At 35.6% G+C, this 17,774-nt stretch overlaps 1 protein-coding gene across 6 annotated transcripts in view; it reads right to left on the reverse strand.

Moving 5' to 3' along the window:
* The window catches only part of LOC307187647 (CD302 antigen), a 128,857-nt gene that overhangs the window by 54,133 nt on the left and 56,950 nt on the right, over positions 1–17,774 (reverse strand). For all 6 annotated transcript variants that reach the window (XM_079924023.1, XM_079924020.1, XM_079924017.1 and 3 more), the window contains 5 exons: positions 13,049–13,178; positions 9,993–10,219; positions 5,666–5,831; positions 4,018–4,185; positions 2,478–2,594 (listed from right to left, as the gene is read on the reverse strand). In XM_079924023.1, coding sequence (XP_079780149.1) covers positions 2,478–2,594; positions 4,018–4,185; positions 5,666–5,831; positions 9,993–10,219; positions 13,049–13,178 — 808 coding nt within the window. The remainder of the gene's footprint in view (positions 1–2,477; positions 2,595–4,017; positions 4,186–5,665; positions 5,832–9,992; positions 10,220–13,048; positions 13,179–17,774) is intronic.

Here is a 17,774-nt window from a genome sequence, read left to right on the forward strand (position 1 = left end):
CTCAATGAGATACCACTTCGTACCCACTGGAATGGCTATAATCAACATAACAGATAAAAGCAACTGTTGGCATGATATGGAGAAATTGGAACCCCTAATGGACAATGGTACAGCAGCTTTGGAAAACCATCTGTTAGTTCTTCAAAGAGTTACACAAAGACCCAGCAATTCCACTCCTAGGTATATACCCAAGAGAAACAAAAACATATATCCACATAAAAACTTGTACATGAATGTTATTCATAATAACCAAAAAAGTGAAAACCTAAATACCCATCAACTAATGAATGGATAAATAAAATGAGGTATATCCATACAATGGGATATTATTCAGCCAAAAAAGGAATGATACTTGCTACAGTGCCACATGCATAAACCTTGAAACCATTATGCTAAGTGGAATAAGCCATTCACAAAATAGTCACATATTATATGATCTCACGTACATGAAATACCTAGAGTAGGCAATCTGTAGAGACAGAAAATAGATCAGTGGTTGCTGAGGGTTGGGAGAGGGGATGGGGAATGAGGAGGGACTGCTAAATGGGTATGATGTTTCTTTGGGGGACAGCGATAGTTGCACAACCCTGTGACTATACCAAAAGCCACTAAATTGTACACCTTAAATGGCTGAATTGTATGCTACGTGAATATACCTTACTAAAGTTTTTGGTAAAACAAGTTGCTAGGCCTATTAAAATTATGAATTGGTATGAAGAGTGATGTCATTATTACCTACACATACTCCTTGTTGTCCTGGTTATTTCTTCCTTTCACTGATTACCGTCTCCCAAGGCATTCTACCTAAACATCTGCCTGCAGCCATGATACACAAGGAATCTGGTACATGTGATTTGGTTCTTGCTTGCTGCTTTATCTCACCTCATGTCTTTGAGTCCCTCTCTCCCTCTCCCCCAATGTTAATAAAGTTACAATTTTCTGGCCCATGCGATGGGCAATGGTATATTTCTAAAGCTGTTATAACAAAAGAGTCACTTTTTCACTTGGCTTGAAATATCTCTCAGTTGACACATGGCTTCTCTTAGTAATTTCTATTCGCGGCCCTACTTTTGAAGAGTCAGAACTTTAAAAAAAACCAGAATCCTTTGTATAGGTGGTATATACAATTAAATAATATTTAAGCATATTTAAGTGATAAAAAACCACTATGGATATAAATTAAGCCAGTGAGAATTAGTTTTAAGCCAAATTTACTGTTTGCTGGAAATATCTTTCTATATGTCTCTTATATGTCTGTATATTTTAATAGAAGTTTTGTTACAACTACATCTTATAAAAGAAGTTAAGATGATTAAAAGAAAGCCTACAGATCTGAAAATGCTTTGCAGAATACAGAATACATTTTCAGTTGTTTCTGATAATATAACTAACAAAGTACAGCAAAGGGTACAATTGAAATCTCTAACTATATCCTGGGTATAGTTTCTGTTGCTCCACATGGGATCACTGTTTCCTCAGTCACTTTCAGGTAAAGCCTGGGAACTTTCTACCTAGTTCCTCTCCATTTTCTTCCATTCTTAAATTTAAGAGTGTTCAAGCATCATCAGAGAAAAGAATTGGGCAACTAAGTCCTACCATGATGAACTAATCTTCAGCTGGCAACCCAAGTCTTACCCATTACTTGATAGCTTAATTTTTGTTAACTCATCTGCAAGCCATAAACATTTAAGAAAAACCTGAGTAATTCTAAGAAAGAGACAGGTTAGATAGCAAAGAGAAGACTATTTTTAAAATGGTCAGATTTGAGTAATTAAGTTTCTTTGCCTACCCTACCTCTAGCTATCATTGTCCTGTGCCCCTTATTAAGCCCCTTTTTTGGGGTGAATGTATGATTTTAATGCTTTATGCCCACACAGTGATTTTTTTCTAATTCCAAAACTTTATGATTTTCAGGATACCTCTAATTGAGTATCTTTCTAAATTGGTCTTACTTCCCCTATTATTAGAGTCTGTGCTTTAAAAAAAATTTCATAGCAATTATATCTTGAATTTGTGGCATTTGCAATCTCAAATATTCTATCCCATTGGCAGACTATGTGTCTCATTTTTGTAATGTATACCCCAAGCCAATGATATAAAACCAAAGATGCAACATTAGTAGAAGTGTATTTCTCTTCTCACTCATCCCACATACATAGAGATATAAAGTAAGTATTGGAGATTTATGCAGGAGTGCAGTCATTTTAGTTAGTCTTGTACTGCTAGGAGGGAGGGTGAAGAAAGGAAATTATTTTCCACCATTTAACTCTAAGCTTGGTGGTAAAGGCATTTTAGTGGCAGAGCAGAGACACAAAAACTGTCTTGGTATTTGTATTAAGTTATGCTAAGTGCATAATTATAATTTTGTATACTGATTAACATATACTCTGAAGAATATACTTTCACAGCTTGATAAACAAGTAGTTTATAATGAACTATGAATATAAATAGTGAAAAACAGTAGATTTACAACTTACTTTCATAAGTTATACCTAACATGACCCATGAAGCCATGTAATGGTAGCGTAGAAGCTGCTCAAGAACAAAGTTATTCTCTTTTTCATCTCGAATACTCAGAATATGTGATTTTGGATCTGTTAAATAAAAAAGAGTCAATAATTTAAATAATTAATTATTTAGAACACTTTGTTTGATAGATTTAGTCATTTTTATTTCCCAGTTTAACACACTCCAAAACTTAAACAATAGTAGAAAATAAGAAAGACATATAAATTAAAACTATCTTGTTGTACTAAATGAATAGGTTAAAACATTTTCAAACTTTTTTTTTTTTTTTCCTTGCGGTACGTGGGCCTCTCACTGCTGTGGCCTCTCCCGTTGCGGAGCACAGGCTCCGGATGCGCAGGCTCAGCGGCCATGGCTTATGGGCCCAGCCACTCCGCGGCATGTGGGATCCTCCCGGACTGGGACACGAACCCATGTCCCCTGCATCGGCAGGCGGACTCCCAACCACTGCGCCACCAGGGAAGCCCTTTCAAACGTTTTGATCTTCAATTTGGTCTCACAGAATAGTGGAAAACTAGTAGCTGAGAGGAGAATTTGAAACATTGATTCACTTTCCTTTTCCCCATTTAAGGCTTATTTTGAGTTGGTACAAATCCACCTATATTAATGACACACTGTCAAAGACTATAATAAATAAAAACCTCTTAGATGGGCTAAAAGACAGACCTTCCTTTTCCTTAGCGATGACTGTTATAACAGGATTTTAAAAGTTTAATATTTCCCAAAGTGTGTTCCTCGGAAAAGAGCTACATTGAAAAAAACTTTACAAATTTTGGTTAACCAAAAGTAAACTAGTTCATTCATGTCAGTATTTCTTAAAGTATATGCTAATGCACATTTGATAATGTTTAAAAGGAAGTGAAGATGTGTGGTATTTCTCACCCTTGTTCTTTAACTAAGGATCTTTTTCTTTACAGAACATCTCAAGAGTAGTGTTCCACAGAACACACTTTGGGGAATAATGGTTTGACATTTTCCATAGGAACTTCCTATAAAGTTGATGGGTCCATTGTTCAAAAGTCACAAATCCTCAGTGGATCTCATAGGAAATATCTGGAGAGTCCTGAGAGCTGAAAGTATGAAATGTGTATTTCTTTTAAGCAGAGCTGCTTCTTTCTGGCTTATCTAAGTTTTCAACTACTCAAACTGGCCTATTTTCTCTCTGCCCACAGCCTAACTTGATTTAATATCCAGCTCTCTGCTCTCTAGTGTCATTTCTTTCTCTTTTTAAGTAGAACCCATTTATACATCTAAAGAGAGACTAGTTCCCTAATGGATGGGTAAGAAAGGAGATAACTCCTATACTTTCCATTTTAACTAAACACAAATTTTAATACTTTGTCATTGATAATGTAGAAATTAGGAGAGGAATATTTTTGAGTTCTAGTTACTAGCGCTAATTAGAGATATTTATTGAATATAATACACTCAGATGAGATTTGTTTACTAACGAGCACAATGCAACATATAATGGCCATACAACATACTCACTCAGTGTCTGGCATTGAGAATGAACTTCATCTCGTGTTGTCACTATATATCTATTCTTTGTTATCATGAAATTGTAGCAAGAGTTCTCAAATGGTATCCATGGAGTATTTAGAACAGGAGACGGACATCGAACACTGTTAACTGGTTTGACCTCTTTTTCAGTCTCATCTAGAAAAAGAATTAATGGTAAGAATTCTAACTTCAGATATAAATGTTAAATCCTGTTCATCATATTTAGACTTGATTTGTAGGAAATATTCAGGAAGCCAAGAAATAATAGCCTGGTGATGCTTGTTCTGTTTATGCTCAAATAAAATGTGACCTCTTAACCGGCTTTCTGTAGGAAGGAAATTACTTAATACAATTTTCTTTTCCCTGATGTGGAATGAGTAGAAGAATGTGGAAAATGAGGTGTTATTAGGTTAAATGCAGTTTCTGTCTTCCTGCATCACCAAACTTCTAATACAAGGGGCCACTTCAGAGAAACTATACAAACATAATAAGAGGCACCTAAATATGACTTTGAGAATTCATCTTCAATTTTCTGGTTACTGATACCTTCTCTAACTTTAAAAGAATATTTTATGAAATACTTGATGTTCTAAATAAGTTATTGCTTTAACCAAAGCAAACAGAAATAATTTAAAATCTGACATCTAGAAAAATCTGAATTCAGCATTTCTTTTTCATTTTATGAAAAGGCCACAGATTCAAAAAGATGCAAATAGAGATATGCTCTATTCAAAGCCAATCACACTGATTCAACACATGGTAGAGACTATGCAATATTTCTCCCAGCTCACAGCAACTCCCTTTGTGAAGTAGTGTTTTTTCTAACCACAAACCCACAAATGTGGGCCCCTGGAAGCTGTAAAACCACTTTCCTCCGACTGGGCTAGAGACGGCATATCTGACTTAAGTTGAGTCTATCAGATTCTCTCTTTCAATTCTTTTCAGATTTGAAAAATGGAATTCAGAGATAGTCAATTCATCTCCAGTTACGGCTAAAATTGAAAGCTGCAGAGCTGCCATGTTTCACCATGTGCAGAGAGAAGCAGGAAGTGCAGAGAGAAGCAGGAAGTACATAAAGAGAAGAGTGCAGATCCACTGAGAGAAACAGAAAGGAGAGGTGCAAGACAGCATCTCTGGCTTTGAGATCCCCTCTCCTCGGGAGGCTCAGCTCTATCCCCATTTCTGAGGATCTAAATTTTCCTTTGGGCTTAAGCTAGCGTGAGCTAATTACTGTTAGCAACCAAATGAATCTTAACAGTGACTCATAAAAGAAATGTTAAGCATTGATGATAAGAATTACAAAAGAATTCCCACAAGTGTAAGTTTTCCATAAGAATATAAACACAAAATGTATGCAAAATGAGGCTAACAAGGACTTAAAACTCAAAGGTCAATTACTATCGTCAGGTGACAAAAATAAAGATAAAACATCTAAAATAACAAATTAATGACAAAATATTTAACATATAATAATTCTCCTCAAATACAAATTTTCACAACAGATTTTGTTGTAAAAAGGACGATTATAATTACTTTATAATTTTAAAACCAGATTTTACAAAACCATTTCCTCAAAATTCCACTACTCATGAGACTGATAACAATTTAAGAATTAAAATATTTGAAATTAGCATACTTCCTGAATAATAGCAAATAGCGCCTGGTTGATTATTATCGCAGTCAGATGTTTTCCAGAATCCATCAGTGTCTAATACTACACAGTCTTCAAGTTGTTCATTATTTTCTGCCCAGCGACTAAATTGAAGATGTTTCCCATCTGACCAACCAAAGTTGAGTTCATCCTGTATGGAGCAGAAATATATCTTAAGTGGTTACACTTCATGTTATCCCTATTGTATGATTTTGACCCTTGTGGTCGATCTAATAATTTTTAAATTTGTTTAATTTTATTTATTTATTTTTGGCTGTGTTGGGTCTTCGTTGCTGCACACGGGCTTTCTCTAGTTCTGGCGAGCTGGGGCTACTCTTCATTGCAGTGCGTGGGCTTCTCATTGTGGTGGCTTCTCTTGTTGCAGAGCATGGGCTCTAGGCATGCAGGCTTCAGTAGTTGTGGTGTGTGAGCTCAGTAGTTGTGGTGCATGGGCTTAGCTGCTCCGTGGCATGTGGGATCTTCCCAGACCAGGGCTTGAACCCGTGTCCCCTGCACTGGCAGGTGGATTCTTAACCACTGCTCCACCAGGGAAGTCCCCAATCTAATAATTTTTAATTTTATCTTATGTTTAGCACATATTTACACAGCACTTACTACATACCAGGCATTGTTTTAGGTACTCTGCAAATATTATATAATCTTCATAACAACCATACGAGATAGGTATTATTATTATATCCATTTTACAGATGAGAAAACTGAAGTCATGTAATGTGCACAGTCACACAGAATGTAAACCACAGTGTTGGGATACAAATCCAGGCCGTTAGGCCCTGGAGTCCATGGTCTGAACCATTATGCTTTGCTGCCTCACACATAATTGGAACCATTGGTTGTTGGAAATCAGAAAGCTAAAATGGAGTGAGGACCACTGTAAGCTCTGATTAACTTAGAGATAATATGTAGTAGTGGAAAGAACACAGGCTTTAGAGCTAAGCATACCTAGTTTTGAATTCCAGTTCGGTCACTTGTTAGCTTTTGATTGTGGCATTACCTTGCCACTTTTCCATCCCTTCATCTATTAAATGGATGTGACACTTAATCTCATGGGGTTGGAATTAATGGGGTAACGTGTAAGACACATAAGTCAGTGGCTATCTGGTACACAAGAAGAGCTACAGAGACGTCAGCTCCCTTCCTCTTAAACCTTCAGGCCCTGTGGATCTCACGCCACCCTTTTCACATTTGTCTTTGAAGAGAAACGTCCTTATTCACTACATTCTATTGTGCGCTAGAAGTCTGTGAACATCTATCTTTACATCCTGACAAGGGCCTGACCACCCACCTGTCTTGAGAGAGGCTTTACAAGGTAGGTACAGATGTGCAGGAGATGCATTGTGAAGTACAGGCCTGCCTGAGTTTTCCTGTGGTGCTGCCAGAGCACCAGCCCTTCCACACTGACCCACTGAGCTATGCTTTCCTGAGGCCTGGGGCAATTTTGCATCACTGGTTTATTTGGAATATTGGGCCAAAGGCCACACACAGTCTCACAGTCTCCTTAGTGAACCCAAACTAGCAAATGTGGCCAAACCTCAACACCACCAACTGTTTCATTCAGAAGTGTTCTCTACCAGTGTTCCAGTTGTAAATTTATGGCCAGTTAATCTCTAAACCAAGTGGCCTCAAATGTGGCCCTTTGCCCCTGTGATGTTGCCTGTACTGAGTATTACCCTGGATTCCTTCCCTCTTGTTGCACTCCCAACTAACCCAGGTCCCTGGGCCTTTGGAACTTCTGTTCCTTGTGGATAAGTCATCCCACCCCCACCATCTCTTTACTGAACACTAAATCTCTTTATTAAGACTGTAAGTATCTCTTCACTAAATTCTAGACCTTGATTGATCTTGATTAAAACCTGTCTTTTCTAATAGAATAAGTTCCTTTCAGCATCCCCAAGGGAAGGCTGCTTGTTATTTTTAGTCTCAGATATCACAGAGCCATGAGAATGAGGTAGTGGGTATTTTTATTTCCTTCAGTCATCTCCTTTGAGGTTTATGCCCTTCTTGTCTGACATTCACTGAGGTCTTGGCAAACTCCCAGAGTCCTTCCGTCTCTCTGACATTCACTTTGGTCTTGGCCCCCTTGCTCCTTCCTGATATTTACTAAGGAGGTGTCCCATGCCCTGCTCTGTCCTCCTGGTCATACCACTGACTTAGGGACGTCTATGTTCATGTGGATGACTCACCCCGTTCCCAAGCCTTCTTGACTTCCTCTTCTTCTATGGACTTTCACTTCTATGTACTCGAGTGACCTGCTCTCACAGCCACACTCCAGACCTTCTATAACCCAGAACTGCTGCACTGCAGACACTGTAAACATGCCTCGGTCCAGACCAACATCATTTCCTGCATGAATGTCTACAAGAAACTCTAACTGGTCTTCTATCTCTGGACTGCTCACTTCCTTCCCCAGCTTCTGCCCAGCATAGTTTTTCTCAAGTCAAAATCTGATATTGTTACTACCATGTTTAAAATCTTTCAAAACCTTCCCATTGCTTTCAATGTAAAGTTGTATTTACTTACACTCTGCCATGTTCCAAAGATTTCAGGCAGCTCATGAAGATACAAAAGAAAGAGCTATGTAAAATTTAATATGTTAAAGAGCAAAAGGGAAAAGAAAAACACAGGTGATGACTGAAAATAGGATAAGAAAGAAGACCGAAATCATCAAGTGGGGAAATAAAGTTACAAAACTGTATGATCCGAAGTGCCTTAAAAATAAATTCGTGTACATAGAAAAATAACTTGAAGGATATATACCAAATATTTAAACCACATTTATCACTAGATACTGGAATTATAGGTGATTCCAATTTTATTCTTTTAATTTATTCTAACTTCATGATTTTTCTCCAGCGACAATACTGCTTTTGTTTAAAAAGGTTTAAGGTGGTTAAAACTAGGAAATGTGATAACTTAATTACCACCCGCACAAGAGACACAGTGATGGGTTTCACATAATGCCAAACACAAAAGAGAAAGGAAGTAAAGCAATGTTATGAAGGAATTGATACTGTGAGGTCTAGGGAAGCAGTTCAAGCTGATAACCTGGCTGGACCTGAGGGTACATTTTAAAATCCAGAATTTTGGAGAAGCTAGTCTTCAAGCAATTTCTAAATACTGCTTCTTTAATTGAGCTTCTGACAAATGCTGGTGGTAGTAAGTCCACAGTTTGTCAAAGATAATGTTTACTTCTGAGTCTTAAGTTTTAAGTTTTTCATCCATTCTCCAGTTCAACTTGGGGTTTGCGCAAGGACTTAACTTGTCTTCAATCGCATTTTCTCCATGCAGCCCTAAAACCATCTTGGTATACTGAGGGTTAGCCTACCATCTACATAACTCAGGTTTGCTTCATAATGCAATGGACACTTCTTTCCTACTCTCCCAATTACCTTCCCTCCGAGAGTGGATTAGGTATACTGGTTCAGGTGACACTTATCTAACTAGGGCTTTACGGGTCACACACTGCAGAGACGCAGGAAGCAAAATTCACATCACAATCTTTATAAATAAGTGGCACCCCCATCAGTGCACAACGTATGCAGCCTTTTAGACCAGCCCTATATCTTACTTTTCAATACATCTCCGTGGGCAGAGCACCAGCTTATTACATACAAGGCTCAGAAAAGAGGCAAAAATGGCCTACAATGCTAAGAGGAATGCTACAGCTTTATTTAAAAAAAAAAAAGATTCTCTATTAATTATAGCCAAAATCTTTAGCAGCATAAACATTCCTGTTTGTGCTACATGTATGTAGTTTAGTGCTGGGAGTTAATAGGAGACTAGCATTCTTTGCTGGGCTATGAAATGAATGAGAAGTACCCGAGATCAGGGCTTGAGATGTGGCAAACTGCTATTCTAATCCCTTTGCAGAGTGGCTTAATTTCAGTCTGCTGATTCGGAAAGGGATAAAAAGCCCTTTAATAACGTTCACGGGCTTCTGCTCACCCAACCCCATCTGAATTTTTAATTCTTCCCTCCCTCTCTTCTTTTCATTGGCTGAGGAGACATGGCAGCTCCTGATTCCAGCTCCATCTTCGACTGGAATAAATAAAAAGAAGTACTCAGCTACCTATGTCTATTAGACATTTTTCTTAAGCCAAACGATAAAGCACCTGATCTTTCAACAGTGGAAAGATGACTGCTGCTAAAAATGACATACCTCATGAAATTCATTCACTGGAGTAAGATTTTATGATCTCTGGTTTCTTTTAGTCTGATATGAGAGATGCTGTGTGCAGAAAAAAATGTCACATTCCGTCACCCAATCCTGGCAGTGGGACTGAAAACTTACGTCATGACTGGAGAGTCCAATCCATAAGGAAGTGTTATGAAGGACCGCCTGCACAGTCAGGAAGGCCTGCTGGTAAGGGTCTGTGATGCTCACCAGCTGCATGTTTTCTTTCTGGCACTCCTTGAGAGCATCAGTCCAAGTCAGAGTCTTCAGCATTATTTTGTACAGATTATTTTGATACTTCACAGTTTCTGAAGTATTCTGCAAGGTCTGTCTGCTTTCAATTTCTGTGTGTAAAAGAAAAATAAAGCCACAAAAACCACCTACTTGGCAAGTCATGGGACATTTTTTCAAATTTCTCCCTGTAATAATGTACTTTAGGTATTACTTATCTATTCATTTATTTTAGACTTTGGGTGGGAGAACTAGGTATGTTTTGCTGTATACCTTAGGGAAATTTGTGAACCACAAATTTGTTTTTTACAATTAGAACAAAATTCTGATTTAGTCGATCTGATTTAGGAAGGAGAAAAGCTATAAATAAAAGTAAACTGCAATAGGAGAAAAGCTATAAATAAAAGTAGACGACTTCCAATGGCAATAAGATTACCATTTCAGATCGGTGTCGAATTCTTCCTTTGTTTGAACTGCTTCAACAGGAGGTGTTGGGTGTCCCCTTACAAGTTTTCATCTGGGAGAACCCACGAAAAAATGTATACAACCACCCCTAAGAGGATATATTTGAATTATTGATTTACAGTATCTCTCTGAAAAAGGCAGTTACTAAAAAGTATGAGACAAATGAGCAAAGATTAATTTAGCAAAAAGTTCTTCAGAAGCGCATGGAGTACTCAGAAAACTGTAAAACACTGATGAAAGAAATCAAAGATGAGACAAACAGATGGAGAGATATACCATGTTCTTGGATTAGTAGAATCAATATTGTGAAAATGATCACACTACCCAAAGCAATCTACAGATTCAATGCAATCACTATCAAATTACCAATGGCATTTTTTACAGAACTAGAACAAAATATCTTAAAATTTGTATGGAGACACAAAAGACCCCAAATAGCCAAAGCAGTCTTGAGGGAATAAAACTAAGCAGAAGGAATCAGACTCCCTGACTTCACACTATACTACAAAGCTACAGTCATCAAGACAATATGGTACTGGCACAAAAACAAAAATATAGATCAATGGAACTGGATAGAAAGCCCAGAGATAAACCCACGCACCCATGGTCAACTGATCTATGACAAAGGAGGCAAGGATACACAATGGAGAAAAGACAGTCTCTTCAATAAATGGTGCTGAGAAAACTGGACAGTTACATGTAAATGAATGAAATTAGAACACTCCCTAACACCATACACAAGAATAAACTCAAAATGGATTAGAGACCTAAATGTAAGACCTGACACTATAAAACTCTCAGAGGAAAACATAGGTAGAACACTCTATGACATAAATCACAGCAACATCTTTTTTGACCCACCTCTTAGAGCAATGGAAATAAAAACGAAAATAAACAAATGGGACCTAATGAAACTTCAATGCTTTTGCACAGCAAAGGAAACTATAAACAAGACGAAAAGACAACCTTCAGAATGGGAGAAAACATTTGCAAATGAATCAATGGACAAAGGATTAATCTCCAAAATATATAAACAGCTCATGCAGCTCAATATTGAAAAAACAAACAACCCAATCAAAAAATCGGCAGAAGACCTAAATAGACATTTCTCCAAAGAAGACATACAGATGGCCAAGAAGCACATGAAAAGCTGCTCAACATCACTAGTTATTAGAGAAATGCAAATCAAAACTACAATGAGGTATCACCTCACACCGGTAAGAATGGTCATCATCAGAAAATCTACAAACAACAAATGCTGGAGAGGGTGTGGAGAAAAGGGAACCCTCTTGCACTGTTGGTGGGAATGTAAATTGATACAGCCACTGTGGAGAACAGTATGGAAGTGACTTAAAAAACTAAAAATAGAATTACCATATGACCCAGCAATCCCACTACTGGGCATATCCCCCGAGAAAACCATAATTCAAAAAGAGGCATGTACCACAACGTTCACTGCAGCACTACTTACAAGAGCCAGGCCATGGAAGCAACCTAAATGCCCATCGACAGACAAATGGATAAAGAAGATGTGGTACATATATACAATGGAATATTACTCAGCCATAAAAAGGAATGAAACTGGGTCATTTGTAGAGACATGGATGGACCTAGAGACTGTTATACAGAGTGATGTAAGTCAGAAAAAGAAAAACAAATATCGTATATTAATGCAAACATGTGGAATCTAGAAAAATGGTACAGATGAACTGGTTTGCAAGGCAGAAACAGAGACACAGATGTAGAGAACAAACGTATGAATTGGGAGATTGGGATTGACATATACACACTAATATGTATAAAATAGATAATAAGAACCTGCTGTATAAAAATAAAATAAAATAAAAACCCAGAAGCACATGGATTAGCTACTTGAAGTTCTCATTACATGGCAAAGGTTTTGTTTTTTAATTGTTTGTTTAAAAACTTACTGTGACCAATGAAAACGATTTAATACCTTTAAAAAAAATCTTTTTGAATATATAGATGATTCCTACTTTTAAGTAAACATTTTACTTTTATTTGGATTATAGGAGGGCATAGACAGTGATCCATTTATAATGCTTCACATCCTTTTTTTTTTTTTGAGTCCTAGATTTAACCGTGATTGTTTATACCGAACTCAGTTAAAAACATTTTTTGTCTCCTCCTTTCCTCATGACAGTAAAATCTGAAAAATTCCAGAGTAGAAAGGAGAACAAAATGCAACCATAATTTACTGTCATTAGATAACACCGATTAACAAACTCCATTGGATACTTAATTTTGATATTTAATTATGGCAATGATCTTGACAAAAAATCACATTCTATTTGAGCTAATTTGACTCACTGAGCCAGTATGGATTTAGTCCTGCTAAAATTTTAAGGCAGCTGTATGATTACAAATTAATATTAATTTATAAGTTTTTTTGTGAAAAAGTACTGTACATATCTAACAGCATAAAGTACCATAGTTATCTAAATAATAATCTATACCTGAATATTTCTGACAGAGAGACAGAGTATGGTGTTCACTGCAGGAAGTAAAATTCCACGTCCCAGTAAAAGGTGACTTTTGGAGGTTGAGCATTAGAGCACAGTGGTAGGACCCCTCTTCATCAAAAATCTAAACAAAAAGGCAAATATGTACAAGCAATTATGAAACTAACAGTCTGAAGATCCCAGCAAGGGAACTTTATATTCCAAATTGGATTTTTCTTCCTGTAAAAAACTCCATTAAGGAGCTGACCATGAAATCACTAAGAAAATCCTGATAAACTAACTTTTTTTTTTTTTAACATCTTTATTGGAGCATAATTGCTTTACAATGGTGTGTTAGTTTCTGCTTTATAACAAAGTGAATCAGTTATACATATACATATGTTTCCATATCTCTTCCCTCTTGTGTCTCCCTCCCTCCCACCCTCCCTATCCCACCCCTCTAGGTGGTCACAAACCACCGAGCTGATCTCCCTGTGCTATGCGGCTGCTTCCCAGTAGCTATCTATTTTACATTTGGTAGTGTATATATGTCCATGCCACTCTCTTACTTTGTCACAGCTTACCCTTCCCCCTCCCCATATCCTCAAGTCCATTCTCTAGTAGGTCTGTGTCTTCTGATAAACTTTCAAAACATGGGAAAGGGCAATTAACTTTAGAAATTATAGAACAAAATAGTGGCGATATTGATGAATACATCTTCAAAACAGATAAAGAAAAACTGTTAGAAGACAAATACACAATTATAATAATATTTAACACTCTGCTCTCCTTCTTGACGTTGCAAGTAAGCAAAAAAGTAATGACTGTTAATTCAACTCATTAGATGTTTATAAACTTTTTATAATGACAAATGGTGTACCACACAATAGAGAACTCACCTTAAAGCTTTGATCCTATACTTGTCACTATAAAACATCCATAAATAAAAGTATCTATCTAGATTTCATTCTCTGACCACAAATCAATAACATTAGACATGGAAATTTATTCAAAGTATATTGTCCCTATACTTTTCTGTATGGTTGAAACATATCACACTCAGAAAAATAAGAAAAGTAAGCTTATCCCAGGAGCTAAAAAAGTTTAAAAAAAACTGCATACTCCCATGCTATTCAATAAACATTAAAACAAAAATGAAAAAATTATAGGAAAGACTAATATGAGAAATATTACAAGAGATATGAGTAAAACTTTATGTGAAGGCAAACATGTATTATTAAATGCATTCTGATTTTTAAAGGAAAGATGAACTAAGAATTCAATATGAGATTAGAAAATCAGCAAAAATATAACTCCAAGAAAAACAGGATAGAAAAATGTAGTAGTATTTGTATATCTCAAGCAATAGGAGTAGGCGGTGGAGAAAGGGGAGGAAAAAGCCAGTAACATACACTAGTTTTTGTAAAAATCTAAATAAGAAAAAGTAAAAACGATTAAAATAAGACATGGAGATTTTAAAAGATAATAGCAGACACGACTTTATTCTAATACATTTGAATATCTACATGAAATAGACAACTTCCTTGAAATATACAAATTAGCATAACTGTTATAAGGAAAAGTGGAAACACTAAAATGTACCAGTAACTTTAGAGGAAATTGAAAATTAATAATAATGCTCATTTTTAAAACTATATGTCAGGTACTGTGCTTAAAAGCTTTAAATGAAATATTTTATGCAATCCTCACATTGTGCTGTAGGAACAACAGTATCACAACTTACAGATGAAAAAATGAGACTTAAGCAAAGTTAAGTGAATTTCCTAAGGCATACGAAATGGCTGAATGGAATTCAAACTCAATCTGACTTTAGAGTTTAGCCCTCACCCACTACACCAAATCCCTTCAGTATTAAACAATGATCTCTGAACAGGGTTCTAAAATCACATGGTTTTGTATACAGTTCCTTCAAACGTTCAGGGAAAGATAATTCCCCAGACTGAGTCATAATTTCAAAACACAAAGGCAGAAAACTACCCAGTTCATCTTATGAAGCTGACATGATCAGAAAAAAAAAAAGCTTAAAAAAATTAACTCTATGAACAGAGATGAAAACATTCCCAAATAAAATTCTAACAAATCTAATTCAGTAGTAAAATAATAACCCACTCTCAGCAACTAGATTTTATGATAAGGAGATAAAAATGGTTTAATATAACATCTATTAATGTATTATACTACATATCCATAGGCCTAATGGGAAAAACTGTATGACAATTTCAATAGATGGTGAAAACAAGTTTTAGAAAATCCACTACTTATTCCTGAATAAAAATTCTAAATAAATGATACATCTTAAACAAAAAGTCCACATCAAATATAATAATGAAAGACTGCAGATATTCCCATTAAAGTCTAGATCAAGTCTAGGATGTTATTTATTACTCCTGGTATTTACCATGGTTCCGGAAGTCCTACCACATGTAGTGAAGCATGAATGGTTATTTGCCAATTATGATTATCTAATTAGAAAACCCAAGAAAATCTACTGAAAAACTCTGAGAAGTAATAAGAGCTTTTAGTAGATGGATGCCTATGAAATAAATATACAAAAATACCCAAATAATAGATTTCCTACATATCAGTAAGACAGTTTTAAAAAGCTGCCATTCTCAATGGCAAAAAGAAAGTGAACTTCTCTAAAAACTTCACTGAGGAATTTAAAAGGAAGACTTGAATCAATGGAGAGATATGTTACACCATATTCTTGAGGGAAAATTAATAAAAAGATGTCAATTCTTCCTAAAATGTTGTCAAATTCTTATCAGAAGTTTTCTATTGAATTGTTTAGATTGGAAATTAACTAAATAATTCTAGTTTGTCTTGAAGAATAGACAAAAACAGCTAAAAATATTTTTAAAAGACATACAACAAAGGATAACTAATCCTATTATATTTTTTGAAATATGGCAACATTATAGTATTTAGATCAGTGTGGGAGCTATACAAGAATATGTCTCATACACACACAGATACATACACATGCACACTTCACATATGATAAAAAAGGCATTCTATATTGATTTTAACAGATGGAAGTATATACAACAAATGATGCTAGACAATTGGCCAGGATTAGGGAAAAGGATTAAGTAACCATTGACAACATATGCCATATACCATGGATGTATCATATTGTCAGAACAAAAAAGCAAGCTATAAAACAAAATGAAGAAAATAAAGGCATTCATTTAACTAACATTTACATGAGGGACTTTCTAACCTAAAAGCAATGGAGGGGAAAAAAAGAAATAGAGTTGAACACATACCAAAAAAATCAAAACTTATTTCTGTAATATTTTTGGTATTAGACCTAAAGAAAAAAAAAAACCTGTGAAAATATCTGCAATAAATGCAAGAAACACAGGGTTAGCACACTTAGTATTTACACAGTCATAAAATCAATAAGAAATACATGAAGGCTTTGATAAATTGTCAAAGAATAAGAAATTCACATTGGATGAAATTCAAATTATTACTGAATTTATATGTTTTCATTAGAAATCAGAGCAATACAAATGAAAATATGATATCATTTAAACTATCAAATTAGCAAGAATTTTAAAAAGATAATTCTCCTTAGAGCATTGTAGTAGAGGCAATGCAGTGGAGAAGCTAAGAATGCTGACTCTGCAGACTTGGATTTAAATGCCGACCCTGCACGCATACCCTGCATGATTTCTGGGAAGTTACATGACTCTCTCTGTTTGTCTCCACATTTCTAAGATAGGAGAGGAGTACAGACTGTTTCACATCTATTGTGCAGATTAAATGAAATAATGCATGTGATGCATTAGCAGAGTGTCTGACACATATTAGCTGCTCAATAAATGTTGGAAATTATTAACACACTGGTATGAATAGAAAAGTAATCACAATATATTGCTGACAAAAATATAAACTCATAAACCGTTCTGGAAACCAATTTGGTAACCAGAGTTTTACAACTACTTATATTTTTTGATCTGGCTATATCACTTCCTAAATCTATCTTAGGGAGGTAACCTGAAATATATGGCAAAGATTATGCATGAAGATGTTAATTGCAGCACTATTAAGAATTATGCAAAACTGGAAACAGCCAAAATACCCAGCACTGTTTAGGTAAATGATGGTATATCTATCAAGAAATATTGTGCAGCCATCAAAATGCTTATCAAGCACATCTTTTAATGGCATAAGAAACTACTTATGATATAATACTAAGTGAGAAAAGTAGATACAACAGTATATATACTATGATCTTATCTATGTCAAGAAGACAATGTATAGAAAAGCCCTAGAAGAAAAATGCTGAAATATTCATTGTGATTTCCTAGATCAGGATTCAAATATGGTTTGAGACTTATTTAGTAGCTCATGAAACCAGTTCAGTGGATCTTGATTCTTATTTGTGACAATGAAATAGAATAGGATAGAACACAGAAAATAGGTTGACTAGACTAGATCAGACTAGAGTAGAATAGAAAAGAAAGAAATATAAGCTCTAAGGGTAAGTATTATTTCCTGAAACTTTTGTTTCAATTCAATATTATATTTATATCTATGTGCTGAATGGTAATTTAAATTTATTTCTTACTATGGGTCATGAGTTAAAAGTTTAAAAGCTACCAGCCTAAGTATAAGCAGGATAAGCGTTGATATTTTTCTTTATTTTGTTTACTCTTCTATAACTTCCAAATGTTCTACAATAACCAAGCATTATTTTGATATTTACTTT

This window comes from Stenella coeruleoalba (genome assembly GCF_951394435.1).
Source record: "Stenella coeruleoalba genome assembly, chromosome: 6".
Lineage (NCBI taxonomy): Eukaryota > Metazoa > Chordata > Mammalia > Artiodactyla > Delphinidae > Stenella > Stenella coeruleoalba.